At 38.3% G+C, this 24,372-nt stretch overlaps 1 protein-coding gene across 10 annotated transcripts in view; it reads right to left on the reverse strand.

The window, feature by feature from the left end:
* The window catches only part of Kansl1 (KAT8 regulatory NSL complex subunit 1), a 134,048-nt gene that overhangs the window by 70,170 nt on the left and 39,506 nt on the right, over positions 1 to 24,372 (reverse strand). For 8 of the 10 annotated variants that reach the window (XM_031350970.1, XM_031350965.1, XM_031350972.1 and 5 more), the window contains one exon: positions 13,892 to 15,263. In XM_031350970.1, coding sequence (XP_031206830.1) covers positions 13,892 to 15,180 — 1,289 coding nt within the window. In that variant the 5' untranslated portion in view covers positions 15,181 to 15,263. Of the gene's footprint in view, positions 1 to 13,891; positions 15,264 to 16,440; positions 16,486 to 24,372 lie in introns of all 10 variants that reach the window. The other 2 variants (XM_031350967.1, XM_031350968.1) reach the window with 1 other exon arrangement.

Consider the following 24,372-nt stretch of genomic DNA (forward strand, 5'->3'; position numbering starts at 1 on the left):
ACTCAACATGATAAGTTAAAAATATTAAACTCCAAACTTCCTGGAAGAAAGCATAAAGCACAAATTTTCTCATAACCTTATTTATGTTAGGCAAAACTTTCTTATACACATTGCCCTTGTTTTAGGAGCTAATGAGCAGCTATTTAGCTTTTCATTTTCATCTACCCAGTAATTTTATACAAATTTTAATTTAAAAAGAAAGTAGGGAGAGTTCTGGAGGGAGGATCAAGGCCAGACTGGTCTACAGAGAGTTCCAGGCCAGCCAGGAGAGATACTATTCAGAAGAATAAAAAGTAGCAGGACCCTTTCTGTTGTGAACCAGGTATCACACATCTGTAATCTCAGCAGTGAAGAGGCCAAAGCAAAACTCTGAATTCAAGGTCATTGTAGCTACCACAGTGAACTCCTATTTAAAAAACAACAACAACAACAACAAAAACAAAAATAAAATAAAACAGCCTCTCCACCTTCATCTAAAATAATGGGTCTAAGAAAACATAAGCGCGGGGCTGGCAAGATGGCTCAGCTGGTAAGAGCACTGACTGCTCTTCTGAAGGTCCTGAGTTTGGATCCCAGCAACCACATGGTGGCTCACAACCATCCATAATGAGCATCTGAAGACAGCTACAGTATATTAGACCGGAGCAAGCGGGATTCTGAGTTCAATTTCCAGCAGCCACATGATGGCTCAAGGCCATCTGTACAGCTACAATGTATTCATACACATAAAATAAATAAATCTTAAAAAAAAAGAAAAAAGAAAAAGAAAACATAAGCTCTAAGTCAAATAAGCAACAGATGTGTCATTCACACTAATTTTCCTTTTCATTTATTCCTTTGTTCTCTATTCTACAAACCTAAAAAGGCATCAGTATCTGAAGTGCTTCACAAAAACTCAGAAGGCACTCATTGTGAGACTAGATTGTGAAAAGCACTAAGATAAATGCATCATTAACCACAGGATTCTGACACTTTCTCTATAGCATATTTGAACAAGCTTCTAGTTTTCAAGATTATTTGATCCTCTTTAAACACCACAGAAAACAAAGTAAGCAGTCAAACACACAGCATGTCTATTTTGCACAGGGAAGATATTTTCAATTAACAGGTATGGCATTGGCAGGAGTGGTGCTTTAATCCCAGCCCTTGAGAAGCATAATAGGCAAGTTCCAAGGCAACCTTCTACACAGTGAATTCCAGAATAGCCAACGCTCAGGAGAGACCGTCTAAAAATAAAGTAAATAAATAAAATTAAAATGTGGCATAGCTTAATCTAAAATCATAAAGTGACTAAGTGCTCAAGACGTTACCTAGGGTTCTTTTCTCTCCACTGGACAAGGCCAAGTAGAAAAGTCTCTTCCACAGGAATTTTACAGTATTTTATTTTATGATTTTATAAAACTATCCAATGAACTAAGAAATGTATTACATCGTTCTGCCCCTTCCCAACTGTCTCAAAATAAATAAAAGCCACACAGAAATCTAAAAAGCACTGACGGAAGGACATAAATCAACATCCTTTAAAAATGTTTTATGTATGGGTGCTTCGTCTGAATGTATATGTGTGTGCCTGGTGCCCAAGGAGACCTTAAGAAGGCATCCAATCCCCTGGTACTAGACTTACAGATGGTTGTGAGTCACAATGTGGGTCCTAAGAATTTAGCCCGATCCTTTGCAAGAACAATAAAAAGCTCTTAACCATTTAGTCATCTCTCCAGTTTCACTAAGTTTTGTCACATTTCATGGATTAGAATTAAAATAGTTTATATTCTTGTACATTCATATCTATAATCACCACCTAACATAAGTTACTGTTGTCAACTTGACAGGATATAGCAATCACCTAGGAGAGAAGCCTTCAGGCACATCTTGGAAAAATGATCTTGATTAGGTCAACTGAGGTGGGAAGACAAAGAGAAAGAAAACAAAGACAAAAGAGATGAGTATAAATATCCATTGCTCCTCTGCTTCCTGATGGTAGATACAATGTGACTAACCACCTCAATCCCCTGCTGCCAGAATCTCCTATCCATTGCAGACTAGTCCCTCAAACTATAAACTGAAAGCAACTCTTCTTCCCTCAAACTGCTTGTCAGTTTTTCTTCAAAACAAAGAGAAAAGTAACTAATATACCTGATCACCTGTCTAAAACACCCAACAATAAATAAATGGAAAAAATATTACACAACCGTGTTCCAATATAGCTCCATTTACCAAAACAAATAAAAATTAGCCTTGGGTGGCTACATTTACACTGCAGGACTAATTTTGTTAACTAAACCAATACCAACCTTCTAAATTCCTTGACAAACCATGACTTTACATTTTTAATTATATTATTTATTTCATGTTGGGAACATGTGCCACAGTGCATATGTGGAAGTCAGAGAGCCAGTAAATTATCTCTCTCTCCGATACCACTATGTGGGTCTCAAGGACCGAACCAAGCAAGTCAGCAGATTTGTGCCTTTACCCACAAAGTCAACTCAACACCTCAACCAAAAATTTCTGATCAAAAGTCCTTTTTCTCACAAGGAAAGCAAAACACTCCCTTATCTACTTACTCAAGGGCTTCCTTCATGTACGTTTTAATCTTCCACTTTACTACACTGGCCTGCCTGTGAGCCAATAGAGCCCCCACCCCCGCCATTCTGTGAACAGGCTGTTCTTTCCTTCTACTGTCACCTCTTGCTTCCTCAACTCTCAATCTAAAACTATACACGACCTATGCCCTCAGCTTCTGCTTTTCCAAAATGCCCTCACAGCATATTAATCCTCGTTTGTGACAATGACTGCTTTGTAATTCATTACTTCAGAGACCTATGTAAATACTTTAGTTTTCTTTAGGCTATAGAAAGAATCCAAATCATTTATATTTCCCAAAGCACATTATAGTCAACAACAAAAAGTTTTTTCAATGAAAATGTTTCTACTGAGCCTATCCCTCTTATTTTGTATAATCTTTAAAAACTAATGACACTACTTTAACAAATTATGGCTTTAAAAGTTAGTTTCAATCATCAAGCAGTGGCAGCACATCCCTTTAAGTAAAGCACTCGGGAGGCAGAGGTGGGTGAATCTGAGTTTGAGGCTTCCAGGAGATCTAGGGCTACCCAAAGAAACTTGGGGGAGGGGGTCGGTGAGGGAGAGATAGGGATGGAGAGATGGCCTAAGTAAGAGCACTGGCTGCTCTATAAGGACTTGGGTTCAATTTCCAGCATCCAAAGCAATGTCTTAAAGCACCTGTAATGCCAGTTTTAAATCTATTGAGCACACAACTGTAACTCCAGTTCAAGATCTGACACCATCACATACACATACATGTAGGCACAACACCAGTGCACAGAAGTCATAAAAAAATCTGTCTCGGGGAAAAAATCTCAATCACCAGACATAACGGAACTTAATGTAACCTTGTCTGTCTTGGAACTCACTTTGTAGACCAGACTGGCCTTGAAGTCACAGAGATCTGCCTGCCTGTGCTTCTGAGTGCCACCACTGCCTGGCAAGACTTTTCTTGACAACAAAAACTTCCATGTTAAGCATTATGAATGCAAAAAAAGAAATGCAGAGCAATATAAACACATGCCCATGTTTGGTTAATAAAACTTATAGTGTGCTAACTTGCCAGATGTATCTGAAAAGATGAACACTAACAATTATTCCTAAAGTATTTCAAACAAAAGTAACATTTAATTCTAAACAAGGATATTCTAATTAAAATACTAAGGGTACAGAGTTCTAGGACTATCACCCATTCTACAAAGTTTTCCAAGAAATTACTTTATTTGTCTTTGGAGAGAGTTTTAGTTTGTTTGTTTTGTTTGTTTGTTTTTGTTTTTGTTTTTTTAAGACAGGGTTTCTTTGTGTAATGGCCCTGGCTATCTGGCTATCCTGGAGCTCTGTAGAACAGACTGACCTCAAACTCAGAGATCTGCCTGCCTCTGCCTCCTAAGAACTGGGCTTAAAGGCATGCAACATCACCAACTGGCTGAAAGTGGAATTTCTAACCAGAAAGAACAACCTACTCAATATATTTTATATGGCTAACTGGTTATTCATGGAGTATGAGGAAATTTAAGTTAAAATCTTGCTTCAAAAAAGACAAAAGCCTAAAGATCTAAAGATAAAAGTTAAAGTCAAAGTCACCATTCTTCAACAAAAAAGCCCTTCACTCTAGATGTCATCTTTAGTTTTCTTTCTCAGATGTCAACATCTTTTTTTTTGCCACCACCTTCCCTATTTCCATCAATATTCTGTCAGTTTTCTTTTTTTTTTAAAGATTTATTGATTTATTATGTGTAAATACACTGTAGCTGTCTTCAGACACCCCAGAAGAGGGCGCCAGATCTCATTATGAGGATGCTGGAATTTGGTTGGAATTCCATGTGGTTGCTGGAATTTGAACTCAGACCTTCTGAGCAGTCAGTTCTCTTAACAGCTGAGCCATCTTTCCAGCCCTTCTGTCAGTTTTCTAAGAACCAAAATCCAGTCATAATACCAAGTGTGTTTAATCAAGGAAAGATATTAAGTTGGGAGTCAAGACCTCTATTGCAACCCTGACTCTTAATATTGATAATCTTTAACAGGGAAGTCACCTGATATGTCTCTTAAGTTTCTTATCTATAAATGATGAGCTTATTTTTGCCCCCTATCTCATCTTTAAAATTCTCCAGGATATCAATCTTATGCATGGACCATTATCTCTTCCATTCCACCTCCACCATTCCAATGTAAAACCTTTATCCACACCAAAGCTACCTACCACATCAGCCTACCCTTCCAACCCCATTTTCTATTTTCTTCAACTTTTTATCTTTGGCAAACAGATCATTTTGCTATTTTAATTTAGAGACTTTATTAGTTTCTATAATAAAATTTACTTAGGTAAAACTATACATATTTAATACCATCTGTTACCCATGTATAAATAGAAAAAAATTAAGTTTGACATTTCAAGAATATGGCTGTTGATTTTTGTACAACTCTAATGTACTCCTTGCTCCTTTAAGATCCCAATATTTACTGCCCATACTGTGTAAATTCCTACAAGGCATAGCAGTCCTTTAATCCTAGCACTCAGTGGATTCAAGGCTAGGTCTCACCTACAGAGTTCTAAGAGAGCCAGGGCTACATATAGGCATCTCAAAAAACAAAACAACAATACACTATATATAATGCCCATAACATGTACCCAGCACACAATGTCTATCCATCCAATCCTTCCTTTCCTACTATTTTGGAGGTGATAAAAATTAATAAAAGCCCAAAAGACAAGAACCAAACTTTCCATTCTTGCACGTTCTCCTCATTCCTCACTTTCCAAGGTGTTTCCTCACCTTTTGAAAGTTAAGTTACTATGGATTAACTGGTGCTGAAAAGCTAGTCTCCAAGTGAATAGATTCCATTGAAAGTTTTTTAGTCTTTTGCTTAGAAAATTCTGAACTCGGGCAGTGGTGGCGCACACCTTTAATCCCAGCACTTGGGAGGCAGAGGCAGGTGGATTTCTGAGTTCGAGGCCAGCCTGGTCTACAGAGTGAGTTCCAGGACAGCCAGGGTTACACAGAGAAACCCTGTCTCGAAAAACCAAAAAAAAACACACACACACACACAAAAAAAAAAAAAAAAGGAAAGAAAATTCTGAACTACTCTTCTGGCCTAAGGGATATTGTGACTAACCTTAGGATGACACATTCAGATTAACTACTAAGATAATTAAGGTAACACCTCTGAACCACGTTGAAGGATTTATCTATTGAAGGGACTGGACTTGAGTTTATGTAATGGTTTAAAAGCCATCCTACAAGTTAATGTGAAAGCAATCCCATGTCTTACCCTTCCATAAATTCAGTCATTTTTCATGAAGTTAGAGATATTTGCAGATGTGGTGGTGTAATCATAGGACTTGGGAGTTGTGGCAGAAGATCAGGAGTTCAAGATCATCCTTAGCTACATAATCACTTGAACGCTAGCCTGGGCTATATATCTAAGACACTGTCTAAAAATACTTTTTAACAAAGAAAAAACAAAAATTCTGAAAGCTAAGTTACTATGGATTAACTGGTACTGAAAAGCTAGTCTCCAAGTGAATAGAGTCCATTGAAAGTTTTTTAGTCTTTTGCTTAGAAAATTCTGAACTCGGGCGGTGGTGGTGCACGCCTTTAATCTCAGCGCTTGGGAGGCAGAGGCAGGCGGATTTCTGAGTTTGAGGCCAGCCTGGTCTACAGAGTGAGTTCCAGGACAGCAAAAACAGAGCCGGGTGTGGGCGTGGCACACCAATTTAATCCAAGCAATTGAAGGCAGAGCTAGGCACATCTCTGGGAATTTGAGGCAGCCTGATCTACACAGTAAATTTCAGACCAATCAGAGCTTATACCTTCTCAAAAAATAAATGAGACATCTGATCCACTAAAAATCTAGCACTATGTACTTAGAAACCACAGAAAATTATATAATCTAACATTGGTTTAGACATTTATGGAAGTAAGCCTAATACTTAATAAAATATAAAAATACAGAGGGACTAAGTAGGGAGAAAGGTCAGTGTTTAGGAGTATGTGTTGCTCTTCCATAGGACCTAAGTTCAATTCCCAGCACCTACAAGACAGCTCACAACCATCAGTAACATCAGCCACCCTCTTTTAACCTCCACAGGCACGTGTGCGGTAAAGACATATGTCCAGGGAAAACACATTCATATAAATAAAAAAGTTCATAAAAACTATAGGGCCAGGTATGGTGCACATACCTTTAATTCCCACTCCAGGACAGTTAGAGACACTGTCTCAAAAATCAAAACAAAATGCAGAACCATTATACACACACACACACACACCATCATTGGGACTGCACATTTACCTTAAAATTTTCTCAAGTCACATTGTCTCTCTCAAGTGTAGAATGCAGGACCCACTTTCTGACATGTTATCATTCCAACAAAATCTTAAGTATTCTTTTTACATGGAGAACAATCATTAACTATATTGAACAAATTTTCTACAAATACAAAATTAGCTGTTCTACTTACCCTTCCAAGCCAAATTACTTTCTTGAATGCCTGAATGTATTTGTATATGAATTTTATATACACACAGGCAGAAAGAGATGAATCTTAAGTTTCATTCTGTTTTTATCTTACGGCCTGTACTCCCAGCTTTCTGAATAAGTATCTTGCAAAGTCCATTGTGTAACGAATGTACTAAAAGAACACTTCTTGGGAAGGAAAGAATCTCCTGGGAGAGTTGTCAGTTTAAAAAGAAAAAACATTTTCACCCAACTGGACAGCTATATAAACCCTGGACTGGGAAGAATACTAAGTTTTTTCACCCCCAGGATAAAAATTTATAAAAGGCAAATGAGTCAATAAAGACATTAACTATGCTAACTTCATATATCTAAAAGCAATATATGAGTATGTGTTGGTACAGCTGAATCAGATGGCTTTATATACCTTATTTGTTCTACATAAATCAATTTTACAATGTCACATTTTTGCTTTTAACTTTTTTTTTTTTAGTACTAGGGAATCAAGCTAAGGGCCTTAGGTATCTATGAGACTTTTAAAAATAACTCCCTCTGGGAGAGGGAAAAAAGACTTTATTGTTTAAAATAAGAGTGGATCTGGAGTTGGTAACCCATACTTCTGATACCAGCAGAGATAGAAACAGTTTTGAGGCTAGCTTGGTCTACATAAAGAATTCCAGAACAGCCATAACTACATGGAGAAACCCTGTCGCAAAAATAAAGGCAACAAAAGGGGAGCTCGAGAGAGAGCGAGCTCAGCAGCTAAAATAGTGGTCACTTCTGTTCCATCAGGCTGCTCATAACTCCCTGCAACTTCAGATCCTGGGGATCCAACAGTCTGTTCTTTTCTCTGCAAGCATTGTATTCATACTCACAATTCATACACACACACATACAATTTTAAAGTATTAAAATATGCACTTATTAATAGATAAATGTAAGACCAAAAGAACACTGTTTTATTATTTTGCTTTTTTTTGAGGTTAAGATAAATGATAGTTTTCATTAGGGATTTCCCCCAAATCTTATCACTCCAACAAAGCAACTTCACTAGTGAAAAGGATTTTCATCTGGTAACAATCTTTCTTTATTCTTACCCTTGTCCACTCAAAAAAGCATAATTTTACTCAGAAATTTTATTTCTGCAGGTGAACAGACACCCACACAAAATAGTTACTATAAACACACATGCTGAGCACTAGGCTTGCTGTCTCATGAGAAAAACAAAAGCTTACTCCAGCTCTGCCACTGACTTCCCCCGGGCTCAGGCTGACTACTCAGAGGTTTAAATGCTGAGAGTTATGTAATCCAGACCCTCAGCATACACATCAGAGGACAATTTCTGTCTAGCAATGAAGACAGCCTTTCCCAGACAGGTAGGTCTGGTCCAATAATTACAAAACAAGTTAGCAATAACAATAACAACAACAACAACAACAATAACAATAATAAAAAGTTATAATCTATAAGTGCTTAGATACTCAGGCCTAGATAGAGAAATTAACATTCTTAACAGTGGTCAAGAATTTCTTCCACTATGCTACTCTCTTTAGAAATAATTTCACAAATGCTAGGAAAATAAACTCTACTTCATCGGTTTTCCTGATGTTTGCAAAAAAAAATTAAGTCAACAAAAATAAAACATCAGATGTTAATCATAACTAGCACTGAAATGATAAAGTAGACGAAAACCAATCAGGATATTCTTCAATACCTTTCAAATTCGTGTAACTAACTAGATATGTTAGGGTTTCTGTCCGTACTTTCTCAACCTGTAGGATGCAACTCCTTTCTTTGGGGTTTGAATGATCCTTTCACAGGAGACATCCAAGACCACTGGAAAACACAGATATTTCACTAAGATTTTTAACACTAGTAAATTTACAGTTATGAAGTAGCAACGAAAATAATTTTATCGTTGGGGGTTACCACAACATGAGAAACTGTATTAAAGGGCTGTGGCATCAGCAAAGTTAAAAAACACTATTCCACATAGTCCAGGCTGTCCAGAATAAGCTAGCCTTGAACTCAAGAGATCCACCTGCCTCTGATTTCCAAGTACTAGGACTAAGGCCTGTGCCATCACACCTAGCTGGAAAAGACCATGGCTCCCCATGCCCATTTTAGGAATATATTTTCATAAGCAGTAAGCACATCCTGTAAAAAATATCAGCTCTAAGCACATGGAAGACTAAACAAGGAAACATAAAATACTATCTAAAAAGATGTTGGAGGCTGGGGCAGGGGGTGTGGCTGAGTGATAGGCGCTTACCTAGAATTTATCTCCTTTCCTCTTATAGTATATATATCACCTCTACCTATTCTGATTGGTCTCCAAAATATTCTCTAGCCACCAGTCCTGTAACTTTTAAACTGTCTTTCCAATGTGTGTTGGTTGTGCCATCTGCCTGTATTGATCAACCTCTATAGACCACAATTCCAACTTTCTCCAAATATCTGTCTATCAAAATCTGAACTACTATTCATGGTTCTAATATCCATTTTTTTCCAATTCCACCTTTTTGCTAAAATCTCTTACTATTTCATTTCTTTCCTTTCCCTTCCTTCCTTTCTTTCTTCCTTCCTTTCTTCCTTTCTTCCTTCCTTTCTTTCTTTCTTTCTTTCTTTCTTTTCTTTTCTTTTCTTTTCTTTTCTTTTCTTTTCTTTTCTTTTGGTTTTTTCATTTTTCTGTATAGCCCTGGCTGTCCTGGAACTCACTCTGTAGACCAGGCTGGCCTCGAATTCAGAAATCCACCTGCCTCTGCCTCCCAAGTGTCGCTATTTCATTTCTATCACCAAGCGTTTACCTTACATTGTTATGTACCGAACACTAAGTTTCACATTGTCTCATGGTATTTTAGTCTCCTCTCACAAGAATTCCTTCAAGGCTTAATTTATTCACCTGTAGAGTTCCACATATTTGCATTCAGAAAAAGTGTATGACAGCCATAACTCAGTGAAAACCAGTCAAAAGTTGAAGAAACAGGTAGCATCTACATCTGCAGCAGTTAACAACCCCTGCCCCAATTCCTTTTACCTAACTTCCTTCAGAACCCCACAGCATCATACCTGCTACCTATTCAGAAATAAAAAGGTGGAAAGAACTGGGGAGGATCTTTGCTCACACAGATCATAGAAAAGGAAGAGGCATTAAATTTAAGATGTTGAGCAACCCAAATACCAAAAACCAATAACTTCAACAGACTGTTTTTTTTAAGTAGTCATACTTAGTCCTAGAGCCAGCATATGTGTGGTGGTGTTCAGTTCTTTGAGAATTTGTCTTTTGCTCATATTCACCATTAGCACCTCTACCCAACAGAGGATTTATCAGAGAAAATAACTTTCTACTCCTGGCTGAATTTTTTTCCTTGCTATTGTTGTGGAAATGAAAGAATAGGAAAGTAACAAAGCAATCTGACTGCACTTTTGGCAGCAGCATCTCTGCATCTTTAATTTAAAGAAGAGACTATAACATACAGCATTTTAGAGTATCCTAAAAACAAACAAAAAAAGCAAAATCTACAAAACTTTAGAAATCCACCCTATTACAGAAGAAGTTCCTTTATAATCAATAACATCCAAAATTTTAAAAAAGTGCTTTACTGTCACTGAGGTGCACAAAAATCAAGTTTATTCTGGGATAACTGATTCAAAACAGACTTCAGAAGCAAATAAAATACAAGTTAGCATAAACTAAGCCCAAAACTAAAGCATAAAACAAGAACGGGGAAAACAGCATGAATGAAGCCAAGAATGAGCTTTGTTAAAGATTACTCAACTGGTATTGTGTGCTTATCTCTCATGCAGGAAACTTATAGGGCATGGTAGCAATCACCTGTTATATCAGCATTCAGGGTGAAAGCAAAAGAACCCTATCTCCCTCACTGTACAAAATAGTACACGTCTACAAAACTCCAACCAACAGAAGCTGGTAAATATCTCAATAACTAGATTAACCTATAAATTAAGTTCTCTTTGGGTATATCTTTGTTGTTGTTTGAGGGTTGTTGATTTGGTTTTGGCTGAAGTTTGTTTATGTAGGAGTAAAGAGTGCTTGGGATTAAATCTAAGGCCTTTGTGAATGCTACAAAAGTGCTCAACCACTAAATTATATTTTCAGCCTGCTGAGTCAAATTTCACACTGGATTAAAACACCCTTGAAATGACAAAGACACAGAAATATTTTCAATATATTATATCCTGAAAACATTAAGCATACAGATTCAGGTGCCTGTTTTTAAATTTTGGAAACATGACAGGGTCTATGTTACCCTGACTGGCTGGCCTAGAACTTACTATGTAGATGAGGCTGGCCCTAAAAGTGTCCACCACCACAATCTGGCAGAAGGCCATTTTAATAAATATTGAACATGAAATGCCATGTTTTAAATACAGTGTCTGTTATGGCTTTTTAAAAATGTTGGAAGCTAGGCAAAAATTACTTGGTCTTTCTTCAAAGTTTCCCATCAGATACATAGTATTATCCATGTGGATTATATAAACAAACTTAGCATAGCAGGTAATTCACCAACTAAAAACAAACCTGTCTGAACAATCAAACTCTCTAATAAAAATGAATCAGTGTTTTATTAGCATCAAGGAAAAATTATTTTAAGTTTTTATTTAATGTATATGAATGCTGTATTTGCATATACACCTGCATGCCAGTAGAGGGTGTCACATCTCATGACAGATAGTTGTGAGCCACCATGTGGTTGTAGAGAATTGAACTCAGGATCTCTGGAAGAGCAACCAGGGCCCTTAACTGCTGAGCCATCTCTCCAGCCCCCAGAAAAAAACTGTTTTTAAGCCATCTCTATATATTTAGCCTTGTCTAGTAAGCCAGACTACACATAGCAAAAAAGAGTAGATTATCTACTTTTAAGTATCAAGCCAAGTCTTTGTTCCTATTCTCACAAACCTAACAGATAAACAGCAAAGAAGCGGGGCAATGGTGGTACATGCCTTTAATCCCAGCACTTGGGAGGCAGAGGCAGAGGCAGTCGGACTTCTGAGTTAGAGGCCAGCCTGGTCTACAGAGTGAGTTCCAGGACAGCCAGGGCTACACAGAGAAACCCTGTCTCGAAAAACAAAACAAAAAAACCCAGCAAAGGTAAATTACTTAAATCATCTTCAAGTACATTTCCTTAAGTACATGAATGTAGGCCAAAGAAAAAAGCAGGGTGGTGGAGGCACATGTCTTTAATCCTAGCATTTGGGAGGCAGACAGATAGGAGTTTGAGGTTAGCTAGGTCTACAGAGTTCCAGGACTGACAGGGCTACGTAGGAAAACTCCATAACCCTCTACCCGCCTCTCCCCAAGAAAGAAAGAAAAGAGTAAGAGCAGTATGCCATCCTGAGATTTGTATTATTTTACAAAACTAACAGATTTAGAAAGCAGTAAAACTTTATCCAAAATATGTAACTTGCTGAATTCCAAAAAGAAAAAAAGAAAAGAAAAAGTTGGCATGGTGGTACACACTTGTAATCCTCAGAAGACTGAGGGAGGATAATTCTAAGTTAAAGGCAGGCCTAAACTCCATATTAAGACTGGTTTCATAAAGAACAACACACACAGCTTATAACTTGTCTGTTAACACCAATTCTAAGAGACTCTATACCGTCTTCTAACCTCCACAGGCACACACATACACTTTTAATAATAAAATCGAAAAAAGGGAAAAAAATTCTAAAACAACAACAACAAAAAAAAACCCTGATGAATCTAACTTTTAAAAATATATACTTGTGTACATACACACAGTTTAAAGGAAAGCATCAAGAAGTAAAAGGTGCATTACCTAAAAAGGCAATGTTTAAAATATTCTGAAGCATTTCCAATCAGTCCTTAGAATATGATACTATGAAATACATATTGGTCTTTGCATGTCTTCTGGAACCAAACTTCTTTATCAATAGTAGGTAGTTGAACTGACGGCCTCAGAGATAATTTCAAGATGAATGTTAGTCACCAAAAAGACTAAGGTGGGTTTAAACCATTGGAATTTTCAGTCTCACACCCACAACAGAGATGAAAGGAAATAAAAATGATCACTAATGACCACTAAAATAATATGATTTCATACCTATATAACCAAAGTTCTGAGTAAAAATTAAAAAAGGACAGGCTTTAGAAGATTTCTGGATGGCTAGACACATTAAAGTTCCTAGAAAGCAGTGTCCCTTCCTCACATCTCACCCATATACATGTATTCATCTGTTTCCTTTCAAATATCATTTATAACAAAAACTGGTAAACATTAAGGCAGTATTTCTGAGTACTACACTGACTTGCTCAGGCAAACCAAGTATGAAAACCAAGCTATGGGAATATTAACTTATAGCCAAGTAATGAAAAGCACATATAAAATGATCTGGGGTTTGCAACTGGCATCTGTAGTAGTATTGGAGGGCAATCTTGACAACCATGGCCTTCCTAATGTGGGAGCTGGCACTATTACCTATAAAAGTTAGGTAATAACTTTTACCTAACTTAAATTAAATTACAAGACAACCAACTGTTACTCACTAGAAATGACTGCCTGTTTATTGAGAGGGAGAAACTGTCAAGTTAGACATTACAGCTTAAAATGTCCTGGAGTTTCAAAAGCAATCTATTGTTTCTAGTTTCTTTTCACTAAGTCTTAAAAAGGAAAACTTTTAGCATACAGCAACACAATATTATAGCAGAAATGCCTTCAATTTCTCCACTTCAGGTATATATGCTTTTACTTACCTAAAACTAGGAAAGGACTAGTGAAGCCTAGTTGTCAATATACAAGAATCATATTCTTTACAAAATGGGGCTTTATTTAAATCTTGTCCCACATTTTTCAGGAATGACTGCATCATCATACGTTCTACTCACAGGGGCACATGGCATTGCTCAGGATCGGCTCGAGTCAGTTCTTCCTCTTCAATGTCAGACTCCCCTCCGGAACTACTGTCTGTGACATCCGAATCAAATGCTTGCTCACTGCACCTCAGGTTGGCTATGCCACTAGCTGTAAATCTCTCCAATTCTTCTGAAATTGAATCACTTTTCAAAAAGTTGCTAAGTCCCTCTGAAGTGGCAGACTCACTGGCAGCTTTTCTCAAGGCAGCTTCAGCCTTTCGGGTTAACATCAACTGACTCCGGGACCTTAAGGATTCCAAGTTTGGCAGTTTACTCAATGTCGTCTCCAAAAAACCACCCAGTTGATGCTGTAAATGTCTCTCCACCTGCTTGGCTTGCACAACCTGTAATCGCTTCTGTAACCTGCGGGCACGGATCTCAATATCAGCCTGCCGCCTTAGTAAAGCTGTTATCCTTGTATCAGAGTCTAAAGCACTGAAAAGAATGGAAGACAGAGGAGACTTTTTGACTTCTAACTTCACATTTGTCAAGTCAGAGCTGGAGTCTGTACTAGGTGATAACCTACTGCTTCCTTGAAGTGCCGGCTGGTCCATGGAATTAACAGAAGATTTGTTTGCAGTGCTATTATTGCTATATAGAGTTGTGTGTTGTATATCAAGGCTTCTATGTGGAAGAGTGCAATTGGTCATACCCCCCTTCAAGTTCCCAGAGTCAGATCCCCCCACCTCACCACCTTGTAGAGATGATGAAGTGAGAGACCGTTTTCCCCCATTGAGGGAACTGGAATTGTCATGATCCGAATGTGTTGAACTTTTAGTCAATTTCTTAGCCAATCCATTTACAGGCGCTTGTGGCAGAGCTGTCTGGCCACTTGTATTCATGGTTCTAAGATTTTCTAAGGAAAACTCCAAAACTGGCTGTCTCCCCAACAGCTCAGCTCGGAGTTCATAGGACTGAGATAAAAGAGGATGAGACTTAAGGACTGTCTGCTTGCTGAAAACGCCTTGCAATTTCAAAGACTCTTTTGAGGGAACAGATGTTACATCAGAGCAGAGATAAGATGCCACCAATGGCTGCAGCTTTCCCAAGTCTTCCTTGGTAGGATTATTGCGGAAGTCTAGACTGGGATCCTCCGCAGCAATGGCTTTTCTTTTGGTTCCGTTGGCAGAAATAAGAATATTGGCGTTGCCGTTATTTTCGGCACTGCCAGGGGACAAGGTGGAGGATGGGGGAGCCAGTTTGAACCGGATGTGGTGTGCTTCAGCTGCTGCGTCAGTGAGAGCGGGCGCCATCGCAGCCATTCAGCACAGAGAGACAGGAAGTCCAGCCTCTCCCAGTGCTGAGGCCAGCTCCTCGGCCCCTTACTGCCTCCCCTGAGAACACACTGAAAGAGAAAAAAAGGAAGTCAGAAATACAAGCACATTTAAAAACAGCACATGTTCAACAGAAGCACCACATGAGGCTATTGTCCAAACTCTGCCTCTAAAAAAGGAGAATAACTGTAGAGCCATTCTGGAGCCTGGAGCTATCTTTTACCTAAGAGGAGAGGAACACAATCTTTTCACAAGAAAATAATTTTACCCTTCATGTCCCTTGTTAACTACAGATTGAATAGTGCCAAAACAGAAGTCTCATTTTGAAATAATCACAAATGGTTGTAATGACTTCATTTAAAAAAAAAAAAACCTCTCTGCCAGACACACATCTTTAATCCCAGCACTTGAAAGGCAGAGGGAGACTGATCTCTTGTGAGTTTGAGGTCAGCTTGGTCTACAGAGAGAATTTCAGGACAGCCAGGGCTACACAGAGAAACCCTGTTGGGGAAGGAGGACTGGAGGATACAACTCAATAAATGTTATATTATTAGCTGAATATGGCCCAAAGATGAATACCCAGTAATAGAAGAAAAAAATTTTATTCTCATAAAAAAGTTTAAGCTAATATTATGGGTTTGTGTGTCTTCCTTACAAATCTATATTGTATTACTAGGCTAACTACATCATGCTGCAATATCAATTTTCTTTCATTCAGCACATTATCTTTTCTACTGGGCTCTTTATTTTCAGAGTAAATGTGTGTCTTAAGAATCCAACACAACGATCTCACTTCCTCCACCCCAAAGCACTTCAAAACAATAGTTATGGTTGCCTTTACACTCTTTACTCTTTAGAATTTAGATTCTACTCCTATCACTCCAGGAAAGCTAACCAGTTATTCAACCAACAGACCTATTCCGACTTTCCCCCAAGCAATAGGTAGTACGGACTTCCTTGAAATTTTCTTTCCTGATATACTTGCAACTATTCTATTCTATTCTTCCTTGAGATCCTCCTAAAATGCTGGTACGGCCCAACATCTCTTCCTTTCGCCTTCTCAATTCACTTCCTTAGCAACAACTACTAGCATGAGGACCACTAACTCTCAGAAAAGTTTTCTGAGCTGCATTAATTAACTTTCTAATCCTCTAGCCCTTGAAACCTCAGAATTGACTTTCTTCAAGACACTTCCTTCCTTTCTCATCCTGCTTCATTTTCTTAAACCCTAACCCATTAATGACATACCTCAATTAACTGCTTCTTCTTCATTCCTGATTCATCTATTTGGGTCTGGAAACAAAGGGAAACCTATATAAAGAACTACACCAACTATCCCTAAAAGCACGATCTCTCATACCCCTGGAGATCTCAAAAAATACCCTCCCCAAATTATTTGGCTGCTGGAAGGGGTGTTGGTTATGGCGGTGCATGTATGTGTGTGACGATCAGAGAATAATCTTTAGAAACTGGTTCTTCCATTCCACGGTAAATTCAGGATTTGTAATTCAGGTCTTCTGGCTTGCAAGCATTTATACCTACTGAGCCATCTCACCAGCCTTCAATGACCATTTTGAAGGTCAATGTTTTCACAGTAATACTAAAAACATCACTTGCCTTTTTAAAAAATTATATTTATTCTTAGCTGTGTGTGTGTGTGCACACACGCGCGCACCATGGCACACACGTGGAAGTCAGGGGGCAATGTGCAGAATTTGTTAACATTTGTAATAAGGGTACAAAAACAAAGATAAGGAAAACTGCTGGTATCTTAGAACCAAGACAATAACACCAAACAATATTAATTACAGTATTCCTCACTTACAGCTTGGGCCTGTTAGATGGCAAAGCAAGTAAAGATGTCTGCCATCACCTGACTGACTACCTGGGTTTGATCAATTCTTTCAAGTTGTCCTGATTTCTACACATGCACTACAGCATGAATCACAAAATTCATTACTAGCTGATTTTTAAAAGATATTCTTGATGAAATAGTAAAGATTATGGGTTTTATTAGTTGTTCTAAGGACTCATATACATAGGAAGAAGAATACACCAAAACACTGGATGTAGTGCTTATCAAATTTGCTTCATGAGTTATAACTGCCATAAAACAACACCTCAATTAAAGACTCTTGTTTCTTACATTTTTTAAAATATATCTACATTAAAAAAAAAAACTCATTACGTGGCTTGTAAAAGCAAAACAAGCAAGATGTGGTGGCACAGATCAGTAATCCCAGAACTTAATAAACAATGAAGATCAGGAGCTCAAGGCCAACCTCTATTACACAGAAAGTCTAAGCCCAGTCTAGGCTACATAAACTATCCTCAAAAACTAAAACTAATTATTTTTTTAAAAGATTTATTTATTATTATATCTAAGTAAACTGTTGCTGTTTTCAGACACACCAGAAGAGGGCGTCTGATCTCATTACAGACGGTTGTGAGCCACCATGTGGTTGCTGGGATTTGAATTCATGACCTTCAGAAGGGCAGTCAGTGCTCTTAACCACTGAGCCATCTCTCCAGCCCCTAAAACTAATTCTTAAGAACTTCTTCATGAGTATGTGGGTTTTTGCTGCCTGTATGTGCACCACAGGCATGTCTATTCTCAGAAGTCAAAATAGGATGTCATATTCCCTGGCACTGGCTGTGAGGCACCATGAAGATGGCTGGGAAACCTAACCCAGGGCTTCTGCAAGAATAACAAGTATTCCAAGCCATGGAGCTAACTCTCGAGACACAGAAATTAGATTAAATATTAAGAGTAAAACAAACTAAACGGCCAAGAATTTAAATTATGAACTATTCAAAAACAATATATGCAACATAGAATAATACCGCATAACTATATTTACTGATAGAAAATGTTTTATTAAACAAAAAACTGATACACAATGTAGGAGATCCTTTTGCTGTAATGTCCCTGGGTGGTGGTGGCGCACATCTTTAATCCCAGCACTTGGGAGGTAGAGGCAGGCGGATTTCTGAGTTCAAAGCCAGCCCGGTAGTCTGCAGAGTGAGTTCCAGGACAGCCAGGGCTATACAGAGAAACCCTGTCTTGAAAAACAAACAAACAAACAAACAACAAAAAACAAAAAAAGTTTGTAATGTCTACACCATAAAAAGGAATTACTTATCAGTAAAAAAGGGCGAGAAGAAAAAAAGGAAAGAGTTTTAAGAGCCCAAAATACAAAGTAGAGCAAAATATTATACTACACTTTCTTTCTTTACTTTTTAAACATCAAGATAGGATCTCCCTATGTAGCTCTGATTGGCCTTGAACTCAGAGCTCTCTCTGCCTGGCTCTGCCTCCCAAGTACTGGGATTAAGGCCTTTAAAGGCCACTATGCCCAGCAACCATAATAAATACACTTTCTTAAATTGAATAATGGAGCAGAATGTCATTGAAAACAATTACAGCAATGTCAGTCTTATAAATCCCCAAAGGCACCACTTAACAATTTAAAACCAGGGCTAGAGAGATAGCTCAGCAGTTAAGAGCACTAGTTCTCTTCCACAGGTCCTGCAACCACAGGGTGTCTCACAACCATCTATAATGGGATCTGATACCCTCTTCTAGCACAAAGGTATACATGTAGATAAGAGTGTTCATATACATAAAAAAAACCTTATTTAAAAAATTAAAACCAGCTGGGCAGTGGTGGTACACGCCTTTAATCCCAGAACTTGGGAGGCTGAGGCAGGCGGATTTCTGAGACCAGCCTGGTCTACAGAGTGAGTTCTAGGACAGCCAGAGGTATACAGAGAAACCCTGTCTTGAGGAAAAAAAAAAATTAAACCCAGAAGACATCTCAGAGGTACTGATCAGGGTTCATTCCCAGAACCAATAAATGCAAAGGTAGAAGGAGAGAATCAATTCCACAAGACTGTATTCCACATGCACACTGTGACACACAAAAATATTTTTTTTAAAGAGGAAAAGGGGACTAGAAGTCATCTAATAAGTAAAACAAAGAAAGTCTCTCAAATTTGGGGCTAGAAAGATGGCTCATTGGTTAAGAGTACTTGTTTTTCCAAGATGTTGTTTTGATTCCCAGCACCACATCTCACAATCATCTAACTGTAACTCCAGCTCCACGGGACCCAATAACCTATTCTGACCTCCGCTCATATCAGTCATCCCTGTGGAGCACAGACATGTATGTAGGCAAAGTATTCATAAATAAGTCAATTTTTAAAAAAATTTAAGTCAAGCCGGGCGGTGGTGGCCCACACCTTTAATCCTAGCACTTGGGAGGCAGGGGCAGGCAGATTTCTGAATTCAAGGCCAGCCTGGTTTACACAGTGAGTTCTAGGACAGCCAGGGCTACACAGAGAAACCCTGTCTTGAAAAACAAAACAAAACAAAACAACCAAAATGGTTCACCCAGTTAAGCAGTGGGCTCCAATCCGGACCACCTGAACTTGATCACAGAATCCACCAGATGAAAGGAAAAGAACAGATTCCTATGGATTATCCTCTGGCCTCTGCATGTATATTGTGGTGTACTTGTATTCACACACACACACACAGTCTCAATCAGCACTTCATTATACTAAATAACATTTTCAATTCATTAAGGGAGGCAAAGAAATGTAAAGTAAGTAGTGCTTTATAAAGTAGCCTCAAAACACAGAGAACCAGAGATAACAAAGGACAACAAGCCAGGCAGTGGTGGCATACGCCTTTAGTCTGCGCTTGGAAGGCAGAGGCAGGCAGATTTCTGAGTTCGAGGCCAGAGTGAGTTCCAGGACAGCCAGAGCTATACAGAAAAACCCTGTCTCGAAAAATCAAAACCAAACAACAACAACAAAACAATAATAACAAAGCAAAACAAAACAAAACAACCCCAAAAACTCCTATTAGGGCTGGAGAGATGGCTCAGAGGTTCAGAGAACTAACTGCTCTTCCAGAGGTCCTGAGTTCAACTCCCAGGAACCACATGGTGGCTCACCACCATCTGTAATGGAATCTGATGCACAGCTGCAGTGTACTCAAATAAATAAAAAATAAATAAGTCTTAAGAAAAAAGAAAACAGGTGGTGGAGGCACACACTTGTAATCCCAGCACTAAGGGGGCAGAGGCAGGTAGATCTCTGTGAGTTCCATACCAGCCTTGTCTACAAAGATTTCTAGGACAGTGAGGTCCATACAGAGAAACCCTGTCTCGAAAAACAAACCAAAACAAAAGACTACTGATTCCACATACACCATCATTTTGATAAATGGAAGACTATATAGTGCAACTACAAGACTTCTTTGTTGTGATTCTATTATTCTTAATTGTGACAGTTTCAAGGGGTGAACTCCGTAATATAAGTGGCATTTGGAAAACAAAAACAGACAGACAGAGGGCAATTTCTCAACCACAGCATTGCTAATATCTTGGTTGGGAAAATTTTATCACTGTGGGGAGTAAAGGGCAATTCTGTATGTAGCAGAGTATTTAAGGGAATCTCCAATTAGATAAATAGCTAGCTAGCTAGATACCAGTAGTGCCTTCTCTCAAAGGGAAAAAAGAAAAAAAAAAAGATCAGGAAAGTCAAATGCATCCCCAACGACAGCAAAGCAAAACCACAACTCCTTAAGACATTTTGAAAGAAATAAAAAAATCTCTCCCCACTGCTCTTCTGAGCACTGTCAGAACCTACATGAACAAACACCACACTTTTATTCTTTGTAATTCCCTAGTTAGCAACTCAGGTGCTCAAGACTTACCTGTAAACATGTACCCTGAAAAAATAATTAGATTACAGAGACCCAAGTTGAAGGGTTAAGGCCATCTGGTTAGCCAATAAGCCAAGTGTTACAATCAACCATACTTATACTGAAAACAAAAGCAAAAATCAAATAAGAAAAACCTCCTACTACCCCTAAAGGGTTTCTACTAATAGGGCTTTCTCACCATTACCTCGTTTTGAGATGGGGGAGAGGGAAACAAGGACACCCTTTTTAAGTGCAAGAAGGTTAAAAAAACATATACAAAAAGTTGGCCAAGTATCAACTGCGCCATAAAAATAGTAGTTAAAATTTCAGTATGAGAGACAAGGACAAGATAATGATGATGCTCTTTTCTAGTTAGAAAAAAATGGCATGGTCCGGCAGTGGTGGCCCACGCCTTTAATCCCAGCACTTGGGAGGCAGAGGCAGGCGGATTTCTGAGTTCAAGGCCAGCCTGGTCTACAGAGTGAGTTCCAGGACAGCCAGGGCTACACAGAGAAACCCTATCTAGAAAAAAAAAAAAGAAAGAAAGAAAAAGAAAAAGAAAAGAAAAATGGCTCTAGGAAACCATCGGAACTACTAATACAGTTAATACAAAAGAAGAATGTTCTTAAATATATGCCATGTTAATAGGAAAGGCAATTTTTCTAAAAGGTGAGAAGGTAGTTTGATGTGTGATCATGAATAGCCAGCATTTACTCAGGCTAGAGACAACTGTGTATCAAGAAGTGACCCGGATCTCTACAGAGGCCAGTTGGACAGACAGATTGTAACTTAAAAAGGAGAAAAAAACGCAAAGAGCAAAGACTAATGAATACATGACTACAACAATACAATGAAAACCTCTCCAAGATTGTCATCAAAGCAAAATAATTTTTTTGAGCTTAAACCAGAAATATGAAACATGGCTGAGTTTACATAAAAGTCAGATACAGCATATAGAAAAAATGTAATATTTACAAGGATAACATATAGGGAAATCTCTTATACCGCCGAACTTTACCTTTATGATGAAATTCTTTCATTTACTTTTCAACCTCAGGTTTGGGATCTCCTCTTTTTTACTAACCCTACCAGTGCAGCCCAACCCCCCCCACAACTCATACCTAGATAATCCTATGCTACTTTAGCTCCTTAATTGCCTCATTTCCATACTCTCTAAGTTGCTACAATGTTTTCCCCACAAATTCAAATTGTTCAAGGTTAAATAGTTCAAGGTTAAAAAGTTCAAGGTTAAAAAGTACTACCAGGTGGGCTGGAGAGATGGCTCAGCAGTTAAGAGCACTCACTGACTGCTCTTCCAGAGACCCTGAGTTCAACTCCCAGCAACCACATGGTAGCTCACAACCATCCCTAATGAGATCTGATGCCCCCTTCTGGAGTGTCTGAAGACAGCTACAGTATATTTACATATAATAAATAAATCTTCAAAAAAAAATACTATCAGGCAAGCATATACCAAGATATCATTCACCTAGAAACTCTTTTTAGTCCCAAACTTCTACATCTCCAGCAGCTCCACAAACATTTTCTCCAGCTACTCAATTCTTATCCTTTTTCTGCTGAAACTATATGATGTACTTCAAGTCAGTTACATTCAACTCAAATTATCCAAATGTTCCCCAACTGCCAATGTATTAACTCTAAGAAAATCAAAATTCCTTGATAAGTATCCTTCTTTTACACGCTTACCAACTTTATCCAGATATGATAATCATTAAGTACCATCATGGAGATTCCCCAAAACAGGTCATCGAATACACACTAGTTTTGTTAAAAGAAAATCTAAATCAACTGACAAAAAGAGAACTTGGAGATGATCCAAAGGGCAGCTGGAATAAATCAGATGGTGTATTACAGCTTCAGGAAGAGAGGAATACAAAGTAATCTGTGATCAAGTAACTGGAAGCTACAGCACAGGACACAGTCTTTCAAGACAGGGTTTCTCTGTGTAGCCCTGACAGTCCTGGAACTGGATCTGTAGACAAGGTTGGCCTTTAACTCAGAGATCCACCTGCGCCTGCCTTCTGAGGGCTGGGATTAAAAGCACTCATAAAAATAAGTCCATATATAATGTGGAATGTGCTACAGAAGGGCAACAAAGTATTCTTTAAAAGTATATCTGACCACCTAAACAGTTTCCTAAAACAACTGAGCCTCTTAACTGAGAATATTTCATAATTACTAAGGGTATCTTAACTGGAGGATAGGCTGCTCATGGGGCGGGACAGAGGCTCAGCAGGCTTGCTACCAAGCCTGACTTCTTTATCCCTAGAGTCCAAATGGTGGAGAGACCCAACTTTCACGAGAAGTTACCTGGCTTTCCCACCCAGGGACATGCACACCTATATATATATACACCTTGGTTACATATGTAACAGTGCTTCCCTAACACACACACACACAAAATCACACACAAATGCAAAATGTTAAACTGCTGTTTACTAACATTAAATGTCCTTTTATTATGCCAGACAATGTCTGTTTTACCTATATTCTTATTTAATCTTCAAAGAAACATTGTTTAGTAAGTCCTACTACTGTCCTTATTTTATGAATGAGGAAAACTTGATGTTCCAAGATAAGTAATTTGCCCAAGGTCACACAACTACTATGTTGCAGAAGCAAAATCTCTTACTTTTTAAAGAATTATTTTTAATCCATGTATATAACTAAGGATGTGGCTATGAGTTTGTAGGTCTAAGGAGGCCAGATCCTATGGAGTTGAAGTTCCAGACAGTTGAGAGTATAGGTGCTAGGAACCAAGCTCTGATCCTGCAGAAAGAACAGGAAGTAGTTTTAACAGCTGAGCCATCTCTAGCCCCAGGCTCAAGCTTAAAATTATTATACTAGGTAGAGTTCAAGGCTAGGTTTAACATGGAAGGGCCTTAACTCTAACATTAAAACTTTAATTTTAGTCTTTAGAGAAAAATCAATGAGAACACCCAAGGATCTGTTATCTCAGATATACATTTATTAAAATACATGTATCAAACAAAACACAAAGGATAACAAGACTAGTAAAGGAAGACACAGCAGAGAAGTAGTCAGCATAGGCTTTACAGAGGAAACAGGTCTTAAGTAGAAAGCTCATGCAAGCAGGACTCCTATACCAAAAAAGAAGGGAAGAATAACAAAACCAATTTCTGCACTTCAATAAATATTCCCTGTGTAAATTGTGATGAAAATCGGTGGTTTATCTTCTAACAGAAACACCTCATGTGTCTACTATCATCAAACCATAGAAAGATTACAAAATTGTAGTCTCAATAATGTCATAAGATATAAACTAAGTGTGAAGACAGTTTTGTGTGTTTTATCTGAAGGGGTTAAGAAAAGTTTCCAAGCCAGGCAGTGGCGGCACACACCTTTAATCCCACCCAAGGAGGCAGAGGCAGACAGATTTCTGAGTTCGAGACCAGCCTGGTCTACAGAGTGAGTTCCAGGACAGC

Source organism: Mastomys coucha, unplaced genomic scaffold, assembly GCF_008632895.1.
Source record: "Mastomys coucha isolate ucsf_1 unplaced genomic scaffold, UCSF_Mcou_1 pScaffold5, whole genome shotgun sequence".
Taxonomy (NCBI): Eukaryota; Metazoa; Chordata; class Mammalia; order Rodentia; family Muridae; genus Mastomys; species Mastomys coucha.